Raw genomic sequence first — 22,459 nt, 5'->3', positions numbered from 1 at the left:
TCTATGCTTGAAACTGTCTACTGCATGCATGGGGTAGTTTCACAGTGCTGTACAGCATAACACAAGTTCAGAGATATCAAAGAACTCAGCCAGACACATCAGCCCAACAAAGACACAACATATGTGTACCCAGTGATACCCACTTAGCTACAAGATCATGTAGTTTCTGTTAAACATGGGGCTAACTACAGAGCTAACAAGCAATTCATTTTCATTTCTCAACCTAACACTATCTTAGCAGGAGAGGAGGGGGGGGGGTGCAAATTCAGCCTCTGGAGGGCCACCTTTAATTCTTTATATGGCTACTTGAAAACCCCAGGTAGGTGTATTCCTACAGAGTTTGGCACCCTTGTCCTAAAGTGTAGCATGAGGTTGACTACCCGTCTTGATTTCTCTGTTGAAAAGACCAGCATAGCTAGTCATGTGATATAAACTGGTACCAAATAACCCAACAGCATATTTAACTTAACCAGCGTGTCTTCATCGATCATACAGCATCACTAGAATGTTGATGATCATTAATCAGCCGGGATAAGCATAGGAAAATATGCCTATAAGTTAGTCTTTCCACGGGGTAGCAGGGATTTTCTAATGCTGTTGCTATTTTACCATGCAACTGAGAGCTTCTGACTGGCTGAGTTCTTGTCATGTGACCACATGCCCCATAACCCATGCTGCATCTCTTGTGAGATTCACCATCACCAGGACCTCCTGCCATTGTGAATCTGCATGCAAACAAGCACACTGCTAGGCAATATACTGAAGCTTATTCATTTGATATGCTGTATAAAACCATAGTTTTTTAAAAACCTTGTAACTTCTTTGCTTAAACCTGGACCTTTAAATAACCGGTCCTCTGAATCTGTCTGAAAATGTGCTGTAAATTGTACTGCATTCATGTGAATACTTTAAGAAAAGCTGGCACTGAATGTTCCTCTTAAAGATCTTGTTCAGACTGAGCTAAAACTCAAAAGAGGCCTGTTGACGGCTCACTTGAATATGTCATTTCTACTGCAGCTTTTCCTGTCAGCCTCTAGTGTAACGGCAGACCTGAGGAGCTATCAACTGCAAGAAAGAAGGCTGAGTGACAGTCGGTCGATTTGCATCGAAAGAGCATCTTTGATTGACAGCTGCTCCATTTTCAGACACAGCACTGGCAGTGCTCAGATGGCTAGCAGTGATTGGATGGTTACGTACCCTTCCTGACTCTTCCCCCAGTGTGGTTGGCTCGTTCTCCTCCCGTAAGCAGGAAGCAGGGTCTCTCGCGGTCCACCGGACTGAAGACTTCCTCGGGTGACACCGCTTGGTCGATGTGAGGACAGTCCTCATTGGCCAGGGCAGCTTTGGATGGCTCCCCGTTCACTTTAAAATCTCCAGTCACAGGCAAAGAGAGATGACTTATTACAGACTGATGCAAGGTGACATGCAGGATTTATTTCAGGGTGTCAAAACGGCGACATCCTGAAAATCAAACCACTCTCAAGTTCAAACTTGCTGTTCTATGAATTACATTTCTGCAAGAAAGATAGTAGGGTTGTCATAATACTTGAATTCAGTACCAATCGATGCTAAAACTTTAAAGGGCCATGAAACCCCCTGTTTCAGCAGGATGTTTTCACACCTCCTGTTTGGAAAAAGTCAGGAAAGTGGGTGTGTCTAGCTTTGTTTGGGTGGGAGTGTCGGGGGAGGAAAAATGGGCAGGGTTTAAATAAAAATAGGCAGGGTTTGAATAAAAATGAGAGTTGCCATTTGGGCACGCGCTTCTGACCGAGTACAAACAAACACACACGCAAGGGAGTGTGTTTAATGATGGTGGGATGTTTGATACCGCACGTCGTATAAAAGAAAAAATCCTTTCTCTGTAACTCAGATGCACTCAGGAGGTCAGAAAGCCATGTGTGTGTGTAGACTATCCTGTCACAAAATGCGGTGAAAATTCAACACAACGGTCGGCAAAAGTTTGCTTAGTGTTCACGTGTTTACACACAGAGAGCAGCATTTGCAGTGGATCTTTCAATATTGTAGTGATATTAACGTACTGTAAACTAAGTAACTTAAAAATCATTTTGACTAAGGTCTGTCTGTAAACACTGAAAGAGTACAGCTGACCATACCAACTAAAACTTTGCCATCTGAAAGAAACAAAGAAAGGGCGCTGATCGCACACACTTACCGAATCTGTAGACAGGATAATCACCACATACTGGAGCTGCGTCTTTTTTTTAAAGGAGACGAGCAGCAAATCCGGATCTCATCATAGATGAGAAATGATCTCGAGTAAAAAATGTTCCAAACAAATGCATTTCTGCCGCGCGTCGCGTCTACGGATCCACGCGTGAGTCTAGCAGTGCTCACATAGAGAGAAAATGAAAACAAAACCTTCACATTACGAAAGCAACACTGGCGACCCGTATCTCCAAACAATTCTTATTCTTTTCCCACAACTTTTGGCAACACGACGTGTGTTGTCTCTCTGCCGTCTGAACACTGTTTCAGGTACAGTCTAAGAAAGCTAGCATGCTTATAAATTAAGTTGCAGCACATTCATAATCGAGCGCACTGATTGGTTTGAACCAAGCCTTACTCATGAATGAATGCAACGCACTCAGAGACGTAATACAGGACGCCTTGGTACAGACGTCCAGTCCACACGCTGGAATACACGCTATTATCTCATGGCCGTGACGCAGCTTCAAAAATTCTTTTCAAACCGGAAGTACGAATTTGCTTGCAATAACGCAAAAACAACCAATTTTTACTTTTAAGTGAGATATAGGTGTCCTAATAGTGTTTTTATCAGTGTGGGACACATATACGACTGTCAAGAGCTCAAAAAATGTGTTTTGGTGTTTCGTGACCCTTTAAAAATGTCCATAACAGTTGAGCGATGTTGAGCACATTCTTAAACACAGCTGAACTGCCATTCTGTTCCCTTGCTCAACAGAAATGACTGTGAATGGCGGTGAAGGTCATCAGTTCACCAAACTCACCGCTGTGAACTGAGTGTAACCACAGGTGTAGGGACACTAGAGCATTTTAAGTACGAGATTCATTAGCAGATCACTCATATGTCAGCTTGTAGACCTACCAGCAGATTAACATGACTTTGAAACTCTCGAGTGTCCCTGTATCTGTGGTTACACTCAGTAAACAGTGATGAGTTTCACAGTGATTTCCGTTGAGCATGTAAACTCAATGGCAAATCAGCGCTGTTTAAGAGCTTAAATGTTAGCAAGACATGAACTTTTCAGTATTGATTGGCACTGATTTCCAGTATCGTGACAACCCTAGAAGATAGACTCCTTTCCCACCATGCATGATTTTACACCTAGTCATATTCCCCTGGAAGTCCTATTGTCCTGTTATATTGTGTTTGGGATCAGGGGTACACAATCCTGTTTCTGGTGGCCCATTATTCTCAACCCTAACACACTTCACCCAATTCATCTCTTTCAGTATTACCTGAACACAAAAGCATGCTTGTTGGAGCACGGCTGGGCCCGGAATTTATAATACTTTGCATCTCCAACAACAGGGATAATTACCTCTGACCTAGAAATACGACCACTACAATTTGGATGTCCAAAAGTACAACTTGACTTGACTAACTGAAATCTAATTAGAAAACTGATGTCTTCTTCAGCGTGCACTGCAGCAAACGTTTAAAAAAAATTCCTAACAGTTTGGATATTTAACTTATGCTCAGTTCAGACTGCATGATTTTCAAAGTAGCCGTGTCACCGATGTTTTCACACTGCATGACTATCTGGGGTAGTGTTTCGTCGGTGCTGTATTTACACTGTAGGATTGGTTGGCGAAAGGGGGTTTCACACTGCATGACTCTAAAATAGAAAGAATAGCCGACAACTTTGTCCAAACTACATCTCACGACCAAATACACACGAGAAGTGACATGGAAACAATGCAAGGTCATGTAAAATATCTTTCGTTATTAACTACATAATGATAAAGAAGCCTTTAGGGGAGGGGTAGAAAATTTACTTATTTTGCTCATCTGGCTTTTAAAGACAATTAACAATCTCTCCTCAACTTTTTTTATTTTTCGATCCGGTTGTGGTATTGCTCAGATGATACGTCAAACAGTGCTACACTCAAACGTCAAACGTCCACTATTTTTCTTCCATTTCTTGGGTTCAAATAAACTGAAAATAAGCACTTTTAACTTCTCTCCCAACCTCCTGCTGGCCTGCAGGTAGCCATACTAGTAGATGCTGCTCTCTCATTAGCTGTAGGTGATCGCCAATGGTATTTTCAATCAGAATACATTTTAGATGGCATTATTTGAATCGTCGACAGCTCCAGATATTTAGCATGCCAAATATCTCACGGGCGTCAGCGACTCATCTGCGATTCTCTCAGATCGACCTTGATAGTTCATACTGTGTGATTGCCACTCGCGTGATTTAACACCGATTTGCCTTTGATTTCAGGCATTTCTCAGCGATTTATCAAAACCTGTTGCCGAGTCAAAATCAGGGCTAAAATCATGCAGTTTGAACTCTGCATTAGAGCCCCTTTCACAAAACCATTGCCCCTTCCTTAAAACACACCATGACCTGTTTTTAATGGGTTCTCAGCATTCTCTGACCGGATAAACTCTATTGTGTGTAGTTGCTATTAATTACTAGGTCTGACTACCTAATTTAGATGCTTCTGAAAACGTAGTAGTAGAGACGGATGGTACACAGTGTGTTATTACTACTAATAACAATTAGCACTTTGAAAGTTTAGTCACATCTAAAGCTCAGAACAACAGCAGAGATTAAAAGAGTAACAACAACAACAAAGGACAACAGAGACATATTAATTGAAAGAATAGTTCCTACCTGGGTATCTGATCTCTGAAACCTCCTCCTGAGCCAGGGGACATGTGTCGCTGTGTGTGCTGGGTCGTGGAGAGTTAACAGCTGACCTGCAGTAGTTGGGAGACCCCAGTAGAGGCGGTCGTCGGATATGTTTGTTCTTTTTCTTTGGTAGTTTTTGCTTCGCCATGGCTAGGGAGTAGTACATGCCGAAGTTGTTCACAATTACAGGAACAGGCATAGCAATGGTCAGCACACCCGCCAGGGCGCACAGCGCACCCACTAGCATTCCAGATGTTGTCTGAGGGTACATGTCGCCATAGCCGAGGGTTGTCATGGTTACCACAGCCCACCAAAAGCCAATAGGGATGTTCTTAAAGTGAGTGTCGCTGCTAGCATCAGGATCATTAGGGTTTCTTCCGATACGTTCGGCATAGTAGATCATAGTGGCAAAGATTAAAACTCCGAGTGCAAGGAAAATGATCAGGAGGATGAATTCATTGGTACTGGCACGGAGTGTGTGCCCTAGTACCCGCAAGCCCACAAAGTGTCGCGTTAGCTTAAAGATACGAAGAATTCTGACGAATCGAACCACACGAAGAAAACCCAACACGTCTTTCGCAGCTTTGGAGGATAGTCCACTCAATCCCACCTCAAGGTAGAAGGGGAGGATGGCCACAAAGTCGATGATGTTAAGGGTGTTTCTCAAAAACTTTAATTTGTCTGGACAGGTAGTCACTCGTATTATAAACTCAAAAGTAAACCACACAACGCAGACTCCCTCAATGTAGGTTAACTGCACCATAGTTTCCGTCTCAGGGAAGATACGCTCCACAGTTTCATTGCCCTCCATATAGGTCTCTGTACGGTTGATGATGGGATTGAAGGCCTCATGAGTCTCCAAACAGAATGTGGTAATGGACACCAAAATGAAGAACAAAGATGCAAATGCTACCCACTGAAAGGAAAAGAGAGAGACAGAGGTTACATTCGTGTTCCACCAAAGCAAAGGCTTATACAGGAAAACATGGCAGAATGACAGAAAAAACTTTTAAAACACTCAGTTGTGCCTTAAATAGGTTTTAAATAACTTCAAAGCAGACTAAAATAAACCGATCACATGAGTCCATTTCAGCAGAACTCTTCAGAAGTACACTTGGATAACGTCACATCTTAAGTTTCTCAACGTGCTTCTGAAAAATGCCACATCAGCAAGCGGGGAGCTTAACAAAATTACATTTGCTGTTAGAACTCAAGGTCACTGCGTTCACAAGGACAGAATGGAAGAAATGAGGCAACAAAAGTGCCCTCCATCACATTGATATAATTTTAGCCATGGTCTCCCTCATCAGGGACTCCTGGGTAGCCTCTGGCAAGGTTGTCACATGCAGATTTGGGGAGCTGCTCCCTTTAGTGATTTGAAAGAGGATGGGGAAGCTTTCTCCGTTTACACTGCAGCTTGCTCTACAAGAGACACCAACAGGCATGGACAGATGGAAGTGGATTTCAGTAGGGGAGCCCCACCACAGGATGACGGAATACTGTGGTGGAATTACATAAGTGCAAGTTGGCCACGTTTTCCCTGCCATGGGATCTTCAGACAACTGTGAAAGGCTCCATCCATTATGTATATTGAATACTTTCTTGAAATATTAAGATTGTAAATCAAATCATGCAATAATCAAATATTAAAGGAGTGAGAAATGTATCCAACATAGATCAAATTGAGTGCATTTTTGGAAGTCATGGTAATTGTAAAACAATACTAAGACTTTTGACAGGGACGAGTATGAGCACATATCTCCAGCTCTTTCCTCTCTGGGCTGGCTGCCTGTTTGGTCACGGATTGATTTTAAACTATTAATTTTTGTTTTTAAATCTTTAAATGATCTTGCACCAGCTTACTTATCAGACCTCCTACATGTATATAATCCTGGTAGGTAATTAAATTCTTCTGATCAGTTTATTCTTTCGGTACCTAGGTCACGGTGTAAACGAATTAGGGATCTGGCTTTTGCTGTTATTGCCCCAAAACTCTGCAACAGGCTTCCACCCCACATCAGACACACTCCGACTATATCTGTTTAAAGAATTCACACTTAGCTCATGACTTACGAAAGCTCATTGGCATGCTGTCCCAGGAGAGAGCCCTGAGCTCAAGGCATTCCTCGAGTCCAGGGCTCCCTCCCTTTGTGGGGCGAGGGGATCTCAAAACTCCCCTGCAGCTAAGGCCAAGGTGAACTTCCTAAGAGCGAGACAACTAGTAAAAGAGACTTAGGTTTAGAAGGTCTATAATGCAGAGCAATTTTTAGACTTTGGGAGAGAACTGAAACCCCCGGGGGGGAAACATGCCAGCACCACGCAGAGATACCAGAAGCTCAAATAGGGAGCTAGAGCTATTGAAATTCCTGCTGGTTGCTGGGCCGCCGAGCCACCTATTTTGGATAAAGGTGGAAGAAAGGGGGCGGGGGGGATTCTTCAAGACGAAGATAATTGTAAGTGGAAAAGGAGGAGATACATATAGGAACTAGGGATCCTTGATTGGAGGATCGTGATTAGCTAATATGAGCCAGCTGGTTTAATCATGAGCACGTACTCCTCTCGAAATTAGTCTAATAAATTAAACTTCACTTAAAAAAAAAACATCTGAAACTCCATCTTTGTTCTAAAGGATTTGGGCCTTTTTTAATGTTGAGGGGTTTGCCTTCTGTTTTAATTGTTATGTATGTGATGTAGGTTGTATTTTAATTAGTATTGATTGTGTTCAGCACTTAGGGCAACGTTGTTTTGTAAAAAATGTGCTATATAAATAAACTAACTAGCTATCCCTAAAGATTCTTGAATTATCATACATGCCTTTAGCATAAAAACAATATAAATCCCAAGCCACCACTAACAGTCATGTGTAGAACCTTGTTTAAATGACAAACCCCAAGTATTAACAAAGCCCCTAGTGCATAATGTTACTTGCCAGCACTTAATTGGTTATTTCATTGGTTATTTTCTTGTCTCATCATGTGTTTCTGTCTGTCACACAGGCCACTACCGTGCTTGCTTCATCTACTGCTGTCCCTAATTGGCTGTTTTGGTTGTCCTGGCTGAAACTAATCCTGTTACTGCTGCTTTCTGATTGGTTTCTGCTTCTCCAGTCCCAGCTAATCCTCGCATGTCCTTTAAAAAATGGCCTTCAGTCCTGCAGTTGGTCAGTCTTTGATTTTCTGTTTAGACTGTCTTTGGTTGTTAGTATTTTGGCTTGCTGTGTATTTGTGCTTTGCTAGTATTTTCAAAGCTTGAAATCCCTGTTTGTTGATATTGTTTGGCTTTATTTGATTTACACTTTGTTATTGTTGTTCAAGTTTGTTCTTACTGTACCTTACATTCCCCACTTATATTTCCTCGTGAGTCTAGAAAGGCTGGTAGGTGAGTACGGTATGTCATGTGACAAACATGTCAACACATAGATTAACCTTTGTCTAGATTCTTAATTGTTTATGTTTAAATTACTCAAATATGTAAAAAGTTAACTTAATTCCTTAATGTTGACAAATTGATTGTGTGGAACCCAGCATTTTTTACAGTGTACTCTTAAGTTAACATTTTTGTGAGCGATTCACTCAAACGATTAAAAACTGGGCTCACTCATGAACAGATTGAATCATCACTGAAACAAAAACAATTACAAACGGTTCTGAGTATGTACAAGGATATGCTTTCACAAGCATGCATCAAATAACATTTTTACGCACACATATATCATGTTTCAAACCATTGATATTCCTGATATGCCTCTGGTTCTGACGACTGGCAATACCTTCTCTGGTTCATTCTATCACATAAATTCTTTCTCCACAGGCGGTTTATAACTGGGTCAGCCAGTGCTTAGTCTAGCAGACACTATTCCCTAGATGTGCTTCGTTTCCTGTGTTTGTGGGGAGGAGAAGCATTTTGTCTGAGGAAGCCTACAAGCACACCCATAAAACGCTCCTAAATAATGGCTTTTCGCCAATCAGTAGGATCACTTTGACCTGAAGAAAAGATTTGGCAGGTGGAGAACTCCGTTCATCAGCTAAAAAACATCTTTATCCATTGATGACCCCTTAGAAATTATGCTTGATTCATCGAGAGTAGACTAAAGGATAGCACTTAATCGTAATGAATCTCAGAGGGAATTCACCTGGCTGTGTTATCATTAGCTGAACATTAGTCAACAAAGAAGTCTCCTAACAACTTCAATGTCTTCTAACAAAGTCCACTAACAACCGAACAACCATTTTTAGACTAAAAATCAAGTTTGTTTAGCGCATTATGCACTGGAAAATGTAAAGCTCTTAAATGTAATTTAAAGACTTGCTACTGTAAATCTCACATTCGTTCATTCTTTTTCTTGTCGGCTTAGTCCCTTTATTAATCCGGGATTGCCACAGCGGAATGAACCACCAACTTATCCAGCAAGTTTTTACGCAGCGGATGCCCTTCCAGCTGCACCCCATCTCTGGGAAACATTCACACACACACTCATACACTACGGACAATTTAGCCTACCCAATTTACCTGTACCGCATGTCTTTGGACTGTGGGGGAAACCGAAGCACCCAGAGGAAACCCACGTGAACGCGGGGAGAACATGCAAACTCCACACAGAAATGCCAACTGAGCCTAGGCTCGAATCACCGACACAGCGACCTTCTTACTGTGAGGCGACAGCACTACCTACTGCGCCACTGCTTCGCTTAAATCTCAAACACTTTTTAAAATTATTGTTTGCTTCAACATGATACGTGCTAATTATTAGTGTTGTATATTTTGCTGTCAGGACCGTTATAAAATGTGATACATATCTCACAGAAATACATTCAACACTCATTGTAGATATGTACCCCTGTCTATATTTTTGGAGTGCACGTATTAAGTAGCCAGAGGTATGTCTGGCTCCATTTCGTCTTTAAACGAAAGCTACAGGGTGGTACAATGCCACCGATGGCTTCTGTTAATTGTAGAACTACCAGCTGACGTCTTACCTCCGTACGGACAGCTTTTCTGGTGTTACCCAGAAGCTCGCCACATACATAGACAGACTTGATATTCGGAACAGAGTTGACCACAACGAATAGCGTTGTGTCTGGCGAAGTACGGTTCTAGAAACCAGGTAAAACAAAAACAAATAAAATAAATACATAAATTAAGGTTGAAAGCGTAATGTCTTATCTTTTTCTAGATTGCTTTTGAAAACACTATCGGTTGGGTTTAGGGAAAGGAGTGAGTGGGTCAGTCGATCGACAGCAAGCTGGTCGGGTCGGCTGAAGTGTATATTGCGCCCTCTGGTGGATTTACGCAAGAAGAGGACACACAAGAGGAATTTGTGATCATCAAAAAGCAAACACAGCGACCTCCGGTGGATTTACAGAAACTGTGAGCAGATGTACCTGAGGTTACGTATTTCGCTGGCTCCAAAAATGTAGACCTGAATACATATCCGCAATGAGTCTGGATTGAATTCATTAAAATCCATCCAGTCAGATGACTTCTTCAAAACTCCTCAAGTTGCAACGACTTCAGAACTCCTACAGTTGCGTACCCTATTTTTCAAACATTCATTCAGTAGTTCATAGGTTGTATGAGTTGAATGACTCCATTTGATGTCTGAGACTAAGATTAAATCGTTTTTGTCTCAAAGATGGCAGTTTAAATTTCACTTTGAACTGGGAGGATTTGAACTAGAGGGTTTGTGTTGGTGCCATGACCCTGATGGGAGTGAGGTTAAGGTTGTGACTGTAACCGATCCCATTTAGTAAAGTGTATGCAGGTAAACCTCACTCCCTTAGAAAATACACTAGTAACTGACACTAGAGTCTGTAGTCTTTATCATAGCTACTAGCATCACAGCTTCCCTCATGCCTTTGCAAGCACACTTGTCAAATGCTGCATCCTAATTCTCATACTTTCCATCCTAAATAGTATTCAAAATTAGAATTAGTATGTCCCAAACCATAGTATGTTGAAAAGAGTATGCCAAAGCGGTCCCTTTAAGGCAAGTCATTTCACTCGGCAGCCATCTTTGAAATGCTACTCAGGCAGTATGCGCTGGCATTTTGTTTGAATGGGGAAACATTAAATTCTCCAAAACTACTTGCCAAGCTTACATTACATTTCATATTATGAATAACCAGTAAAATTAAACAACTGTCTATTTAGTTTTATTTTTAAATGTTAGTATCACACAAAATCTGCAGAAACTCATGTCTGGTCCAACCTCCTCCCCCAGAGAATTGTCATCCTATAGCGATCGCTGATTATCTACTGTACTAGAAGAAGGCGGGCTTTATTCACAATATGGCGATCGCTGATAGGCTCTTGTTCTTGAAGGTGGGGCTTTATTCGCCATATTGACAGTTACACTTTTCCCCACTTAAAAGTATAAAAGTGACATGTCTTGTGTATTCTAGAGTCTTTGTCTAAAGGTTCCCGGATGATTTACTATTTCCGGTATTCGAAAATATTCAAATTGTAGAAGCGACCATACTCTATCTGCTAAAATTACCCATAATACTTTGCATGTTGGTCGTGAATTTAAATAGAACTAAAAATTCGAGTAAAAAGTGTAAACAAACATGGCTGACACACGAGACTAACCGTCAAGTAGAGATGCGTCAGTAAAGTTGTTTGAATGACTAACACGCTAACTGGAACATTTAAACCGCATTTGCCGTGTTGTATTTTATCTGATTATCAGATTTTATCAGATTATCCTGCTGCTGCTGCTTTTCCAATTTGGTTTGGTTGGTGAATATGAAGAGAAATGTGGATGATGTGTCGAGATGATTGACAAGGGACATAACTAAGCAACAAAACTATCTGTTAATAGGACGTATTATGTCCCAAAGCTTGCATACTCTTCTGTTACACACTTTTAGGGCGTATAGTATAAGTATGTGAATTGGGACGCAGCAATTGATGCTGGTTGAAAGCCAAGGGGCTATATCAGCAGTATTTTTATCAGCATATATGATCATTTTTCGTGTTCACTCTTGTTATTGGCCAAAAGTGAATGGCTGTCATTTTATACTGTAGATGCGTGCCATTGCACCTGAAACTTTTGAGTGTTGTTGGTTTGTATGCAATATGCATCAGTTGGTCAGTGAACAGACTGGAGGCAAAAAAACCTGTTAATAATTCATCATGGTAGGATTACATCACCATCGCTGCTTTCTCTGTCCCTCACAAAACCTGGTAGTGCTTTGAATTTTGTGTAATTCACGCCAAAATAACAAATGTTACCTCAAAGATTTGTAAAAGCTTTGCTGATTCACCACAGACTGAGGGCGAACGCCCATTCTCATGACCTTGCAAATCCCAGAGGGCAAAAGTTTGATCCATGAGAACGTTTTATCCTCACTCTCCCATTGATCAAGATAAACACAAGAACGGCTTGATCCTCTTGATCTCCGGAGACAAAACATGATCCGTTTCCCCCCTTTCTGCCCTCCAGTCAAACTCTGAGGACTTCAAGTGACAGTCCATTTTGTGCTTGATCCTGAACATCTGCTGTATTACTTGCTTACATTTTTATCCTGTTTCCAGTACCTGAGGAGTCAAAATATAAAGATATCTAGAGTCTTTTGAAAGTGTAGGTTGATCTACAAGTAAATTACCCAATAAACTTTGTGAAACTGGTATACGAAGCATGTCGACGCAGTGGCGCAGTAGGTAGTGCTGTCGCCTTACACCAAAAAGGTAAAAAGGTCACTGGTTCGACCCTCGGCTGGGTCAGTTGACGTTTCTGTGTGGAGTTTGCCTGTTTTCCCTGTGTTCACGTGAGTTTCCTCCGGGTGCTCCGGTGTCCCCCACACTCCAAATACATACGATAAAAGTGAATTGGGTAGGCTAAATTGTCCATATTGTTTGAGCGTAAATGAGTGTGTGTGGATGTTTCCCAGAGATGGGTTGCAGCTGGAAGGGCATCCGCTGCGTAAAAATGTACTGGATAAGTTATCGGTTCATTCTGCTGTGGCGACCCCTAAATAATAAAGGTATATTATTATATATGTGCAGATATACTGCATGTAGGTTTTAAATATGCGCATATATCCTCATATAGGTTCTCTCCTATAATGACATTCAAACTCACATAATTAGCATTAACACTGAATAAAGCACATGAGGTGTACCTGAGGTGATCGTTGTTCACCTGTGAGAAATAGAAGCCATTTAAAAATATTAATTTCAGGTGTTGGTTAGAACAACAGCTACTTTTAATATGCAAAATACTCTTTCTATTGCGTGATGTTGCTTTTAGTTCGAAAACGGTTCAAATCAGCCTTTAAGGCCCGTGCACACCGAGACGTTTTTTGCTTGCGTTTTCTGTCGACGTTTAACGCCTCGTGAATAAATAAAAGGCGTCAATGTAATCGTGCACACCAACGCACAAAACGGCAGGCGCCAAAGCGTCATTTAAAAAAAAAAACATTCTCGTTTTTTCGGTTTGACACGCCACGTCAAAACCTTCTCCGCCAATCAGATCGGCACTTTTGTTCACGTGCACCGGGCTGCTGAAGTTACAGTAAACAGCACTTGGAGGCGCTCAAGTGCAAAACTGTCAATGCGAGCGCACATTGAAGAAGCCCAGAGGCGATATGAACGTTTAGCTGCTTATTGCTCTTGTGAACAATAATCATTTCTTCATCGCCAGAGCTGGAGCTGCTGCTTGAACCATTTATGCTTGTTCGAGTCACTAGTAACTTTAACAACAAGCGTGTGAACTTCCTCTCTTCCTCTTCAGTGTTGCTTAAAATTGTGTAGCGCCATCTAATGTCTTATATTTTGCATACTCTTCTGCTTGACGCCAGTGAAAATCGCTTGGGTTTGAATGCGGAAAAACGTCTCGGAAAATGCTGACGATGAACGCAAGTGAAAAGCGTCCCGGTGCGTAGGAGCCTTTAGGCCAGGGGTCTCAAACTCGCGGCCCGCGGGCCATTTGCGGCCCTCAGTGCAATATTTTGTGGCCCGCGCCGACCGCTGTACACTGACAGAATCAGCGGAGCGGGGAGAGAGAGCGCTCCCCGCTCCGCTGATTCTATCCGTACACATCGGTCACAGGCATTCCCCGCCCGCCATGTAAACAAAGGGGCGGGGATGCCGGTGACGTCACCACGCACCCCGCCCCTTTGTTAGATGCTGTGACGGGCGGGAAGTGTTAGGAGGGAACTCGCGCCGGCCAGAACCAAGGTAAGCTGTTCCCGCCCCTGCCTGCCACTTAGCTACCTATATGCAGCCTGCCACCTACCTAGCTACAGCCTGCATCTTATATATATTATAGGTAGATACAGACTGGTACAGACTGATGTGACTGGAGTGGGGTGGGGGTGTTTTATTAATACATATATACGCCTTTTTTTAAGGTGAGGGAATGGAGGTTTTGAGTGAGTTCCCCCACTTTTTCCCCCACTTGAAGCGCTGTCAAGTCTCTGGCAGCAAGAAGTAGGCAAAAGATGCCATGTTCAGAAGAACTGTTCATAATCTTCACTCAATGTTCTATTAATGTTCAGGACACTTCATGTTCAAAAGAAATAATTAAAACTGTTAATAATGACATTTGAGGACTTTTTTTTTTGTGAAATCCCTTATGCGGCCCAGCCTCACCCAGACTTTGCCTCCTGCGACCCCCAGGTAAATTGAGTTTGAGACCCCTGCTTTAGGCTCTATAGTCAGTTATACTCGCGTCAATCTGGCAACCCGAGCTATGTGGACTCATTAGTAGAGGAGCCGAATGAAAAAGTGTTTTGATCAAGAAGTGCAATACCTAGTTTAACCACTGGGTGTCAATCTGACATACTACACCTTTAAAATGACCACTTTTATGATGGCTTTTGTCAAAACTAATGCCAGTATTTGTTTTAAGTTCTTTGTTTTGCTATGAAAATACCAAAAGAACCATTGAGTTCACCAAATCCTCCAGGAACTGCTTTAGTAATCATGATCAGAGCTTAATAGACTACTGAGCAACTTTCTAGCACTCCATCATCCAGCAAATAGTGCTTTATCACACCTTTAGGGACGTGAGCTGCAGACGTATAAACGCTCATTTGCATTTGCAGCCATTTAGTCTGAGTTTAAGAGCCTATTTCCATTTTCAGTCCTTCAAATGTGCAAGCGGCAGTACTGGGAATGTTGAAACTCACTTAAAGTGCTGCTAACTGTATTAGTCGGTGGGCAGCCGGCGCTGATTCACTGTGTGTGTTTTTTGTGTTACTGATACAGCTGAGATATGAAAAATCCTCATTAAACACACACACACACACACAGGCGGCCTAATGAATGACATGCGGCTTGATAATTACTGTGGATGAGGATGAGTCTGGATCAGTCTATAAGCAAGCAGAGTCTTTTCACTTCCTGTTCGCTCATATTTATGGCACAGTACAGCTGGTACTTCTACAGCCGTTCAGCACAGAGTTTAGAGTACTGTGCGTCTGAAACATTTACATTAAAAGAAGAGGTGTGCATGTGCTGGGTCTTTTTATAACACAAATACAATATTGCAAAATCAGACTAATAACTTACATTTACCGAACAGAGCACAAATAATAGTGAATCAAGAAAAATAAATAACATTTAAAACATACACTCACCGGCCACTTTATTAGGTACACCTGTCCAAATGCTCTTTAATGCAAATTTCTAATCAGCCAATTATGAATATAAGATTTCTACAAAATTAGAATATTATTCAATACAAATTGAATATTAACATCTTCCCTAAATAAACCAAAGAAAATATCATTTGTTGAAAATTGGGAGACAACTTGAGGGAAATTTTTAGCCACTCGAATTAGTTACACCAGAAGGTTCTGCTATATAAACAGGCAAAAAATAAATTTGCAGCCGTTTCAATGTCAACCTGCATGGGCTGGGATTAATACAATAGGTAATAACAAAGTTTAGTTCTGCTAACCCCTAAAATAAAAGATCTCCTGGATGGTTATGACTTTTAAATAAATACATGATGATAATGATAATCAGGTAATTAATTAAAAAATCCCAAATATATATATTTTTTACTCCTTCCCCTTGGCCCTTAAAACGGAGTGGTGAAGGGCTTCAAAATGTACACCTAAGAAATGGGACATGGGCCAGACGGAATCTGCTTGACTTTTTTTGCTATTTCTGCTGAGAATTTTGGTAAAAATCTGCAGATTTCTGCGGAATAATTTTGGGAGTATCCAGCGGAGTATCATAACTAAGACCTTAATATATGAAATAAAAAGTAATAAATTACTGAATAAAAATTGAAAAAATTCAGATTTACACGTTTACTCAAGTAAATAAACAGAATTAATGATGGGCTAAAAATCTGCAGAAATCTGCGGAATTCTGCGCGCGCAGATTCTGTGTGGGCCTAGACAGCACTACCGCACCTGCACACGTCATTATATGTCATCCTGAGCTCTTGCTTCATATGAGATCAGATGATCACGACTGCTGTAGTTATTCCAGTTGTGCTATTTTTTTTTTTAAATCAGGAAATCACTAAAAGCAATGATGTTATCATAACAATCTAATGCGGCAATAAGATCATAACTATACTGTGCATTTACACCATGGCTATATTCATCAATGTAAACTCACGAAAAACAGCATTAAGATTAGAGCAGACACTGTAAAAAGGTCATTCTCAGCCACTAGACTTTTCTGACAGGGTATTCCAGTGTCATCGAGTGACAGTATGTTGTGGGACTGCTGTACAGGAGTTATTATTATTATTATTATTTTTTTTTGTAAAGCATGACGGTAAAACACGAACGCAGTTCGGATTATATTAAAACGTGAATTTTTTTGGTAAAAATTCATAATGACAAAAAATACTAATATGTGCATCTCTTTACTTCCGTGTGCAGCCATTTTGCTGTTGTAACTTAGATGGTGTATTCTGGGAAATTTTCTTATCCCTTGGTGTGGTCCTAAAAATGTTTTGTTTCAAGGGGTATCTAGCCCTTCCTCTTAGCCCTACGCCTTCAAGCTAAAGAGAATTTGGACACGCCAATAAGGGGAAGGGCTAAGGGGCAGAATTTGGATTGGGCCTTAACACGATGTCTCATGTATGAAATAACTTTTCAATTATTAGTGATTGAGCGAGCGAACTGAAATGAGCGATTCATTTGAGCTTAGGTTAAAAATGTGTGAGGATTTCTACACTAGAAGAGGTCATCCAGAATGTAGACATTTATATTTATTATTTTTGAGTGCATTAAGTTTAAATGTTAATTAAGTTAGCATTAAGTTAGAATAATCAGAAATCTTAATTAAAAAAAATTTATGTAGAGCAAACACACACACACACACACACACACACACACACACACAAAGTAATCTTATGTCAAAACGAAAAACAAGATTCTTTATCTGACAAATCTGATTACGTGTTTTTCTCTTAAACACACACACACACACACACATGCTTGCATATTTGACCACATACACATGCAGCTGTCAGGGGTTTTTCTTATCATCTAACAACATATACCAGTTAAGAGGAAACACCCAATCAGATATGTCAGATATATAATCTTGTTTTTCGTTTCGACATAAGATTATTTTGCTTACTCCATTTGCAGATTATTCAGCTTGATTTAAGGAAAAACTCACTTCATTTTCACTCATTATTTCTAAAAAAAAAACAATATGTTATTTTGTCTAGAAAATGGACCAATTTTTTCTGCAGTGTAGCTCAGCCAACACTTGGGGATAAAAGTGGAGCGGGGCATGATTGGGGGACCCCTAATAGTAACTCTGGGGCCCCAAATCTTGGCCCCCTTAGGGGCATCCCAGGATGCTTAGGGGCATCCCAAGTCATTTCATTCGGAGGTTATCCTTAAAACACCTCTCGGGCGGCCTGCTCGAGCAATCTATTTGAATGGGGAAACATCAAATTCTCCAGAACTGTTAGCCAAGCTTACGATTACATTATATATTAGGAATCACCTATAAAGTAGACAACAACTGTCCCATAAGTTTCATCGAACTCAAACAAAATCAGCATATTTTCAGGTTGCCCGAGCTAATGTGCATGCGCACTCGAAAGGAAGGAGATCACAACACCAACCTCATTTATAACCATTCTAAACATTATCATCCTCTACGTTTTTAGTGGCTGAACAACACTACTGTGCATATAAACCCATTTATAAACAAGAACACTACCTACATCAGCTTTGCGTGGCTAAAATAGCTTCAAAACATGCCTGTCTAAAAGAAATACTTAAGCTGTGGTGTCACCCTTCAGATCGTTGTTTTGAACTGGATAATGTCATTTCCCTGCAGCGTGCAAAAGGAACTCCGATATTGATTCAGGGTTTGGAAAAATTTTGATTCTGCATTTTTAGCAGACGCCCTTTCAGAAACTATCTTTCTTTTCATGCATACAAGTTCAAGTTCAATTTATTTATATAGCATGTTTCCAACTGCCACAAGGCTGCACAAAGTGCTTTACAGAGAGAAAATAAACACATGATATGAGCATAAAAACCGTAACAGCAATAGGCACATAATAGGAAAGAACAGAGAGAGTATATTAATAAAAGAGCAAAATAAAATAAAATAATAATACAAATAATTTTTGCCTAATTAAAAGATGCTACCACAGTTGACCAACACTAAACACGATTAATAACATGACTGTTTTGATCCCCCTCCCAACACCCCCCCCCTCCCCATTCCCCCCTGAAGGGAAGGACTTATGCTTCAAAAGACCTAGAAAATAAATGCGTCTGTATTTTAGACTTCAAAATAGGCAGTGACGAAGCCTTTTTTCGTTCTAATGGCAGGGCGTTCCAGGACCTGCTATGGCAAAAGCACATTCGCCTCTACTCTTGAGGTGGGTCTTTGGAACTTTTAATAAAAACTGATCAGCGGAACGCAAGTGTCTTGGAGGAGTGCAATTAACAATCGGTTGAGATAAATAATGAGGGACTAGACCATGTAGGGCTTTATACACAAAGAGAAGAATTTTAAATTCAATAGCCAATGTAGAGACCTCAGAATAGGAGTGACAGGTGCATATTTCGGGCTTTTAGTTAAGAATCTAGCTGCTGCGTTTTGCACTAACTGTAGGCGAGCAATCTGAGATTTAGGCAGCCCAAAGTAGAGGGAGTTACAATAGTCCAACCGGGAGTTTATAAGTGCGTGTATGGCAATTTCTAGAGAGTGTGAAGGAAGAGATGATTTCATTTTTGAGAGAAGGCAGAGTTGGTAGAAACTCTTTACAACCACTTTTGAGACAAATCATTGGGCCCAAATATAATAACTTCTTAATATTAACATAATAACCATACAAGGCCACGCCTTCCTCAGGATGCTCCGGATTCCCCCACAGTCCAAAGACATGCGGTACAGGTGAATTGGGTGGGCTAAATTGTCCGTAGTGTTAGAGTGTGTGTGTGTTTGTATGAGTGTGTGGATGGGTGTTACCCAGAGATGGGTTGCAGCTGGATGGGCATCCGCTGTGTAAAAATGTGCTGGATAAGTTGGCGGTTCATTCCGCTGTGGCGACCCCGGATTAATAAAGGGACTAAGCCGAAAAGAAAATGAATGAATGTTATTGATTAATGCATTTACTTGACAAATTTAATTCATTCATTTTCCTTCTGCTTTGTAACTGGTTTAACAGGGGTGACCACAGTGGAATGAACCACCACTTACTTTACAGGTTCATATATTTAAAATTTTAGGTGTTTAATGTTTGGTAAAATAATTCCTAATTGCATCTTTAGTGATTTTCAACTTATTACACTGTCTTGTCTAAACAGGATTTAGAGGTTTTTGCAAAAAAAAAGCACAAGTGGATTTAGCTGGTTTTGACACAAAATAAAATCTGCCTTGTTAAAAAACAAAGAAATGTCTAAAGTGACCTTTTTGAAAAAAAGGTATTTTATTTACTAGCTAATAACCCTATCATTACTTATTGAATGAAACTTCAGAACCTAATTATACTGTAGGAACCTGATAGAAAATGCTCATTTACAAAAAAAAAAGAGGTTTTGCACCTGAACTCTTCATTTGTTTACAAGTGCTCTTGGTTCATTTTAAATTACAGATTTTAAAAGTAAGAAAGTAAGAAGCTTTATCTGGATATATTTCATACGTCTGTGAAGCAAGTATTCTCTGAGATTCCATTGTGTTTGTTGACCATAAAACCTCTCATAAAAGCACATGTCTGCTATGAGCTTCTCCCCGGAGAAACGTCAGTCTATAGCAGTGGTTCTCAAAGTGGGGGTCGGGACCCCTTGAGGGGTCGCGGAACAATGAAGGGGGGTCACCTGGTGATTTCCAAAAATCTACTCATTATTATTAGGCCATAAGAATTACCATATTTTATCCATAACCAACTGAAGAGAATAAAACAGTCATTTATAGTTACTATAGTAGCTTTTTTACTAGTTCTATTGGATTGCGACCCCTGGGGTAAATACATTATATTAAAGACACAGCAATAGCGTCAGATGCAGCAGATTGATTTTATAACACCAGCTTAAACTTTCTGGCCCATTTACAGCACTGACATACATAAAAAAATTAAACAAAGAATAGACTTTGGTCTATTGGTGTGTGAGTGCGCCATTCCATGCAAGTTTTCTGTATTTATAACCACCTCAGAGGATATTGGTGGTTGCAAGTCACTGGCATTGTTATTTTAGGGGTCGCGTGCTGAAAAGTTTGGGAACCCCTGGTCTATAGCAGGGATGTCCAGACTCGGTCCTGGAGGGCTGGTGTCCTGCAAAGTTTAGTTCCAACCCCAATCAGACACACCTGGGCTAGCTAATCAAGCTCTTACAAGGCATTCTAGAAACATCCATGCAGGTGTGTTGAAGCAAGTTGGAGCTAAAATCTGCAGGACGCCGGCCCTCCAGGACCGAGTTTGGACACCCCTGGTCTATAGCAATCGCCGATTGGCTCATGTACTAGTAGGCGTGGCTTCATTTAGCATATTGACTGTTACACTTTTCCCATTCAAAACCATACAAGTGACACGTCTTGTGTATTCTATAGTCTGTAATTAACAAGTGCTGCTCAAGTCATAATCAATTGGTTCAGGTGTGTTTAATTATAACATTTATACAATATTCAGAAAAAAAATGCATCTAATTTAGAAAAAGCAACAAAATCCTTGCTCTCGGTTGGCTAATTTTATCTCCAAGAAGCCTAAACCTTTCTCTCTTATCTCAAAAATCCTCCTCCTCAAGCTTCTGTGCTCTTAGTTTAGCTAAAGATAAAAACGTCAACTGTGATCACGGCAGCTAATTGAGTCGTCAAGTTCTAATGTAATTAAGAGACTCTTTCTGATGGAGACGAGCCTAAAAATAACACCCTACAATTGAATTGAGTTGACCTAGAAAACCCGGAGAAGAAAGGAGGCGTTTACCAGGCTGACCGAATGCTCCAGCTCTGCGCATGGAGTCTAGCCAGAACTTTAACATCACAATTCATTCATCTGAAAGCAGCCGTATTTTCTCCATCCGCCTCCAGTTGAGGCGGGCTGCTTTTAGAAAAAAAGAGGGTAAAAATAATCCGGCGCCGCTGACTGAACTGCATGCTTGATAGAGGGAACCAACTTTCCTATTATTCATCAGCGGTTACTCAGACGATGTAACAAAAACAAACAGCCTGATTATTGGCACTGCTGCTTCTTTTAAATGCTTACCAAGGCTGCATTTGTTTAAGGAAAATCCAGTAAAGTCTGTAATTTTGTCAAATTAATCAAAATAATAATGAAAAAAAATCTGTATTATTATGTTTTCTTATTGATTAGATTAGAGAGCCCCATATTATGTTTCTTAAAAGACCCTCTATGCAGTAGGGATGGGCGATACCACAATTTTTAAATTCGATACGATACCGATACTTTTTGTTAAAAAAATTATGATACCAATTTCGATACCCCTTATTACTTAAAATATTAATGTAATTTTTCAAAAAAATTTTAATTAAAAAAAATCATATATATACACACACACACACACACACATATATACACACATATATACACACACACACAAACACACACACATCATGGATAATTAATATAAAATATTCAAATATACTAAAATATTCAATTGCATATAATGAGATTTTGTTGACCAATGATTTTGTTATTTATTCATTTAAATAATCTAATATTGATTTAATTACTGAATATTTATATGTAACAAGTAAAATCATCAAATAAAAAGATATAAATAATATACAATTAAATTTTTTTCATAATTATCAATGTTAATTATGTTTCCTTTAATAAAGGTATAATTAATTATATATAAATGACTGAAATTATTTAATTCTAAGTATAAATAATATAATATAAAATTAATTGTATATGGTCTAGATAGAATTATTACACTTTATTAATTATTATTATAAAATATAAAGACAATTAGAATTAAAGTAAATAAGAACTATGTTTGACTGGCCTGCCTGCAGTCCCGACCTGTCTACAATAGATAATACTTTTTAATATTTATATATATTTTTTAAATATTATATTTGATGACTTGTAGCCATCTATACTGTAGATCTAAATTTGTATGTATGTATATATGTATATATATATATATATATATATATATATATATATATATATATATATTATT

General features: G+C 39.9%; 3 protein-coding genes across 5 annotated transcripts in view; 2 read left to right on the top strand and 1 right to left on the bottom strand.

Moving 5' to 3' along the window:
- The window catches only part of sergef (secretion regulating guanine nucleotide exchange factor), a 55,546-nt gene extending 47,077 nt beyond the window's left edge, over nt 1–8,469 (top strand). Inside the window, exon 12 of the mRNA XM_087311791.1 lies at nt 7,862–8,469. The gene's annotated coding sequence lies outside the window, so the exon portion shown is untranslated. The remainder of the gene's footprint in view (nt 1–7,861) is intronic.
- nox5 (NADPH oxidase, EF-hand calcium binding domain 5) overlaps nt 1–22,459 on the top strand; it is a 175,010-nt gene that overhangs the window by 4,398 nt on the left and 148,153 nt on the right. The gene's annotated exons all lie outside the window — the stretch shown is intronic.
- Nucleotides 1–22,459, bottom strand: part of kcnc1b (potassium voltage-gated channel, Shaw-related subfamily, member 1b) — a 40,146-nt gene that overhangs the window by 6,657 nt on the left and 11,030 nt on the right. For all 3 annotated transcript variants that reach the window (XR_015525501.1, XM_087310277.1, NM_001195197.2), the window contains exons 2-3: nt 4,848–5,781; nt 1,198–1,371 (exon numbers count right to left, since the gene is read on the bottom strand). Coding sequence is in view for 2 of the 3 variants with exons in the window: in XM_087310277.1 (XP_087166403.1) it covers nt 1,198–1,371; nt 4,848–5,781 (1,108 nt within the window). In the remaining variant the exon portion in view is untranslated. The remainder of the gene's footprint in view (nt 1–1,197; nt 1,372–4,847; nt 5,782–22,459) is intronic.

The sequence above is a fragment of the Danio rerio genome, chromosome 25, assembly GCF_052040795.2.
Source record: "Danio rerio strain M-AB ecotype USA chromosome 25, GRCz13ab, whole genome shotgun sequence".
NCBI classification, from domain to species: domain Eukaryota; kingdom Metazoa; phylum Chordata; class Actinopteri; order Cypriniformes; family Danionidae; genus Danio; species Danio rerio.
This window is presented reverse-complemented; position numbering and strand designations above follow the sequence as displayed.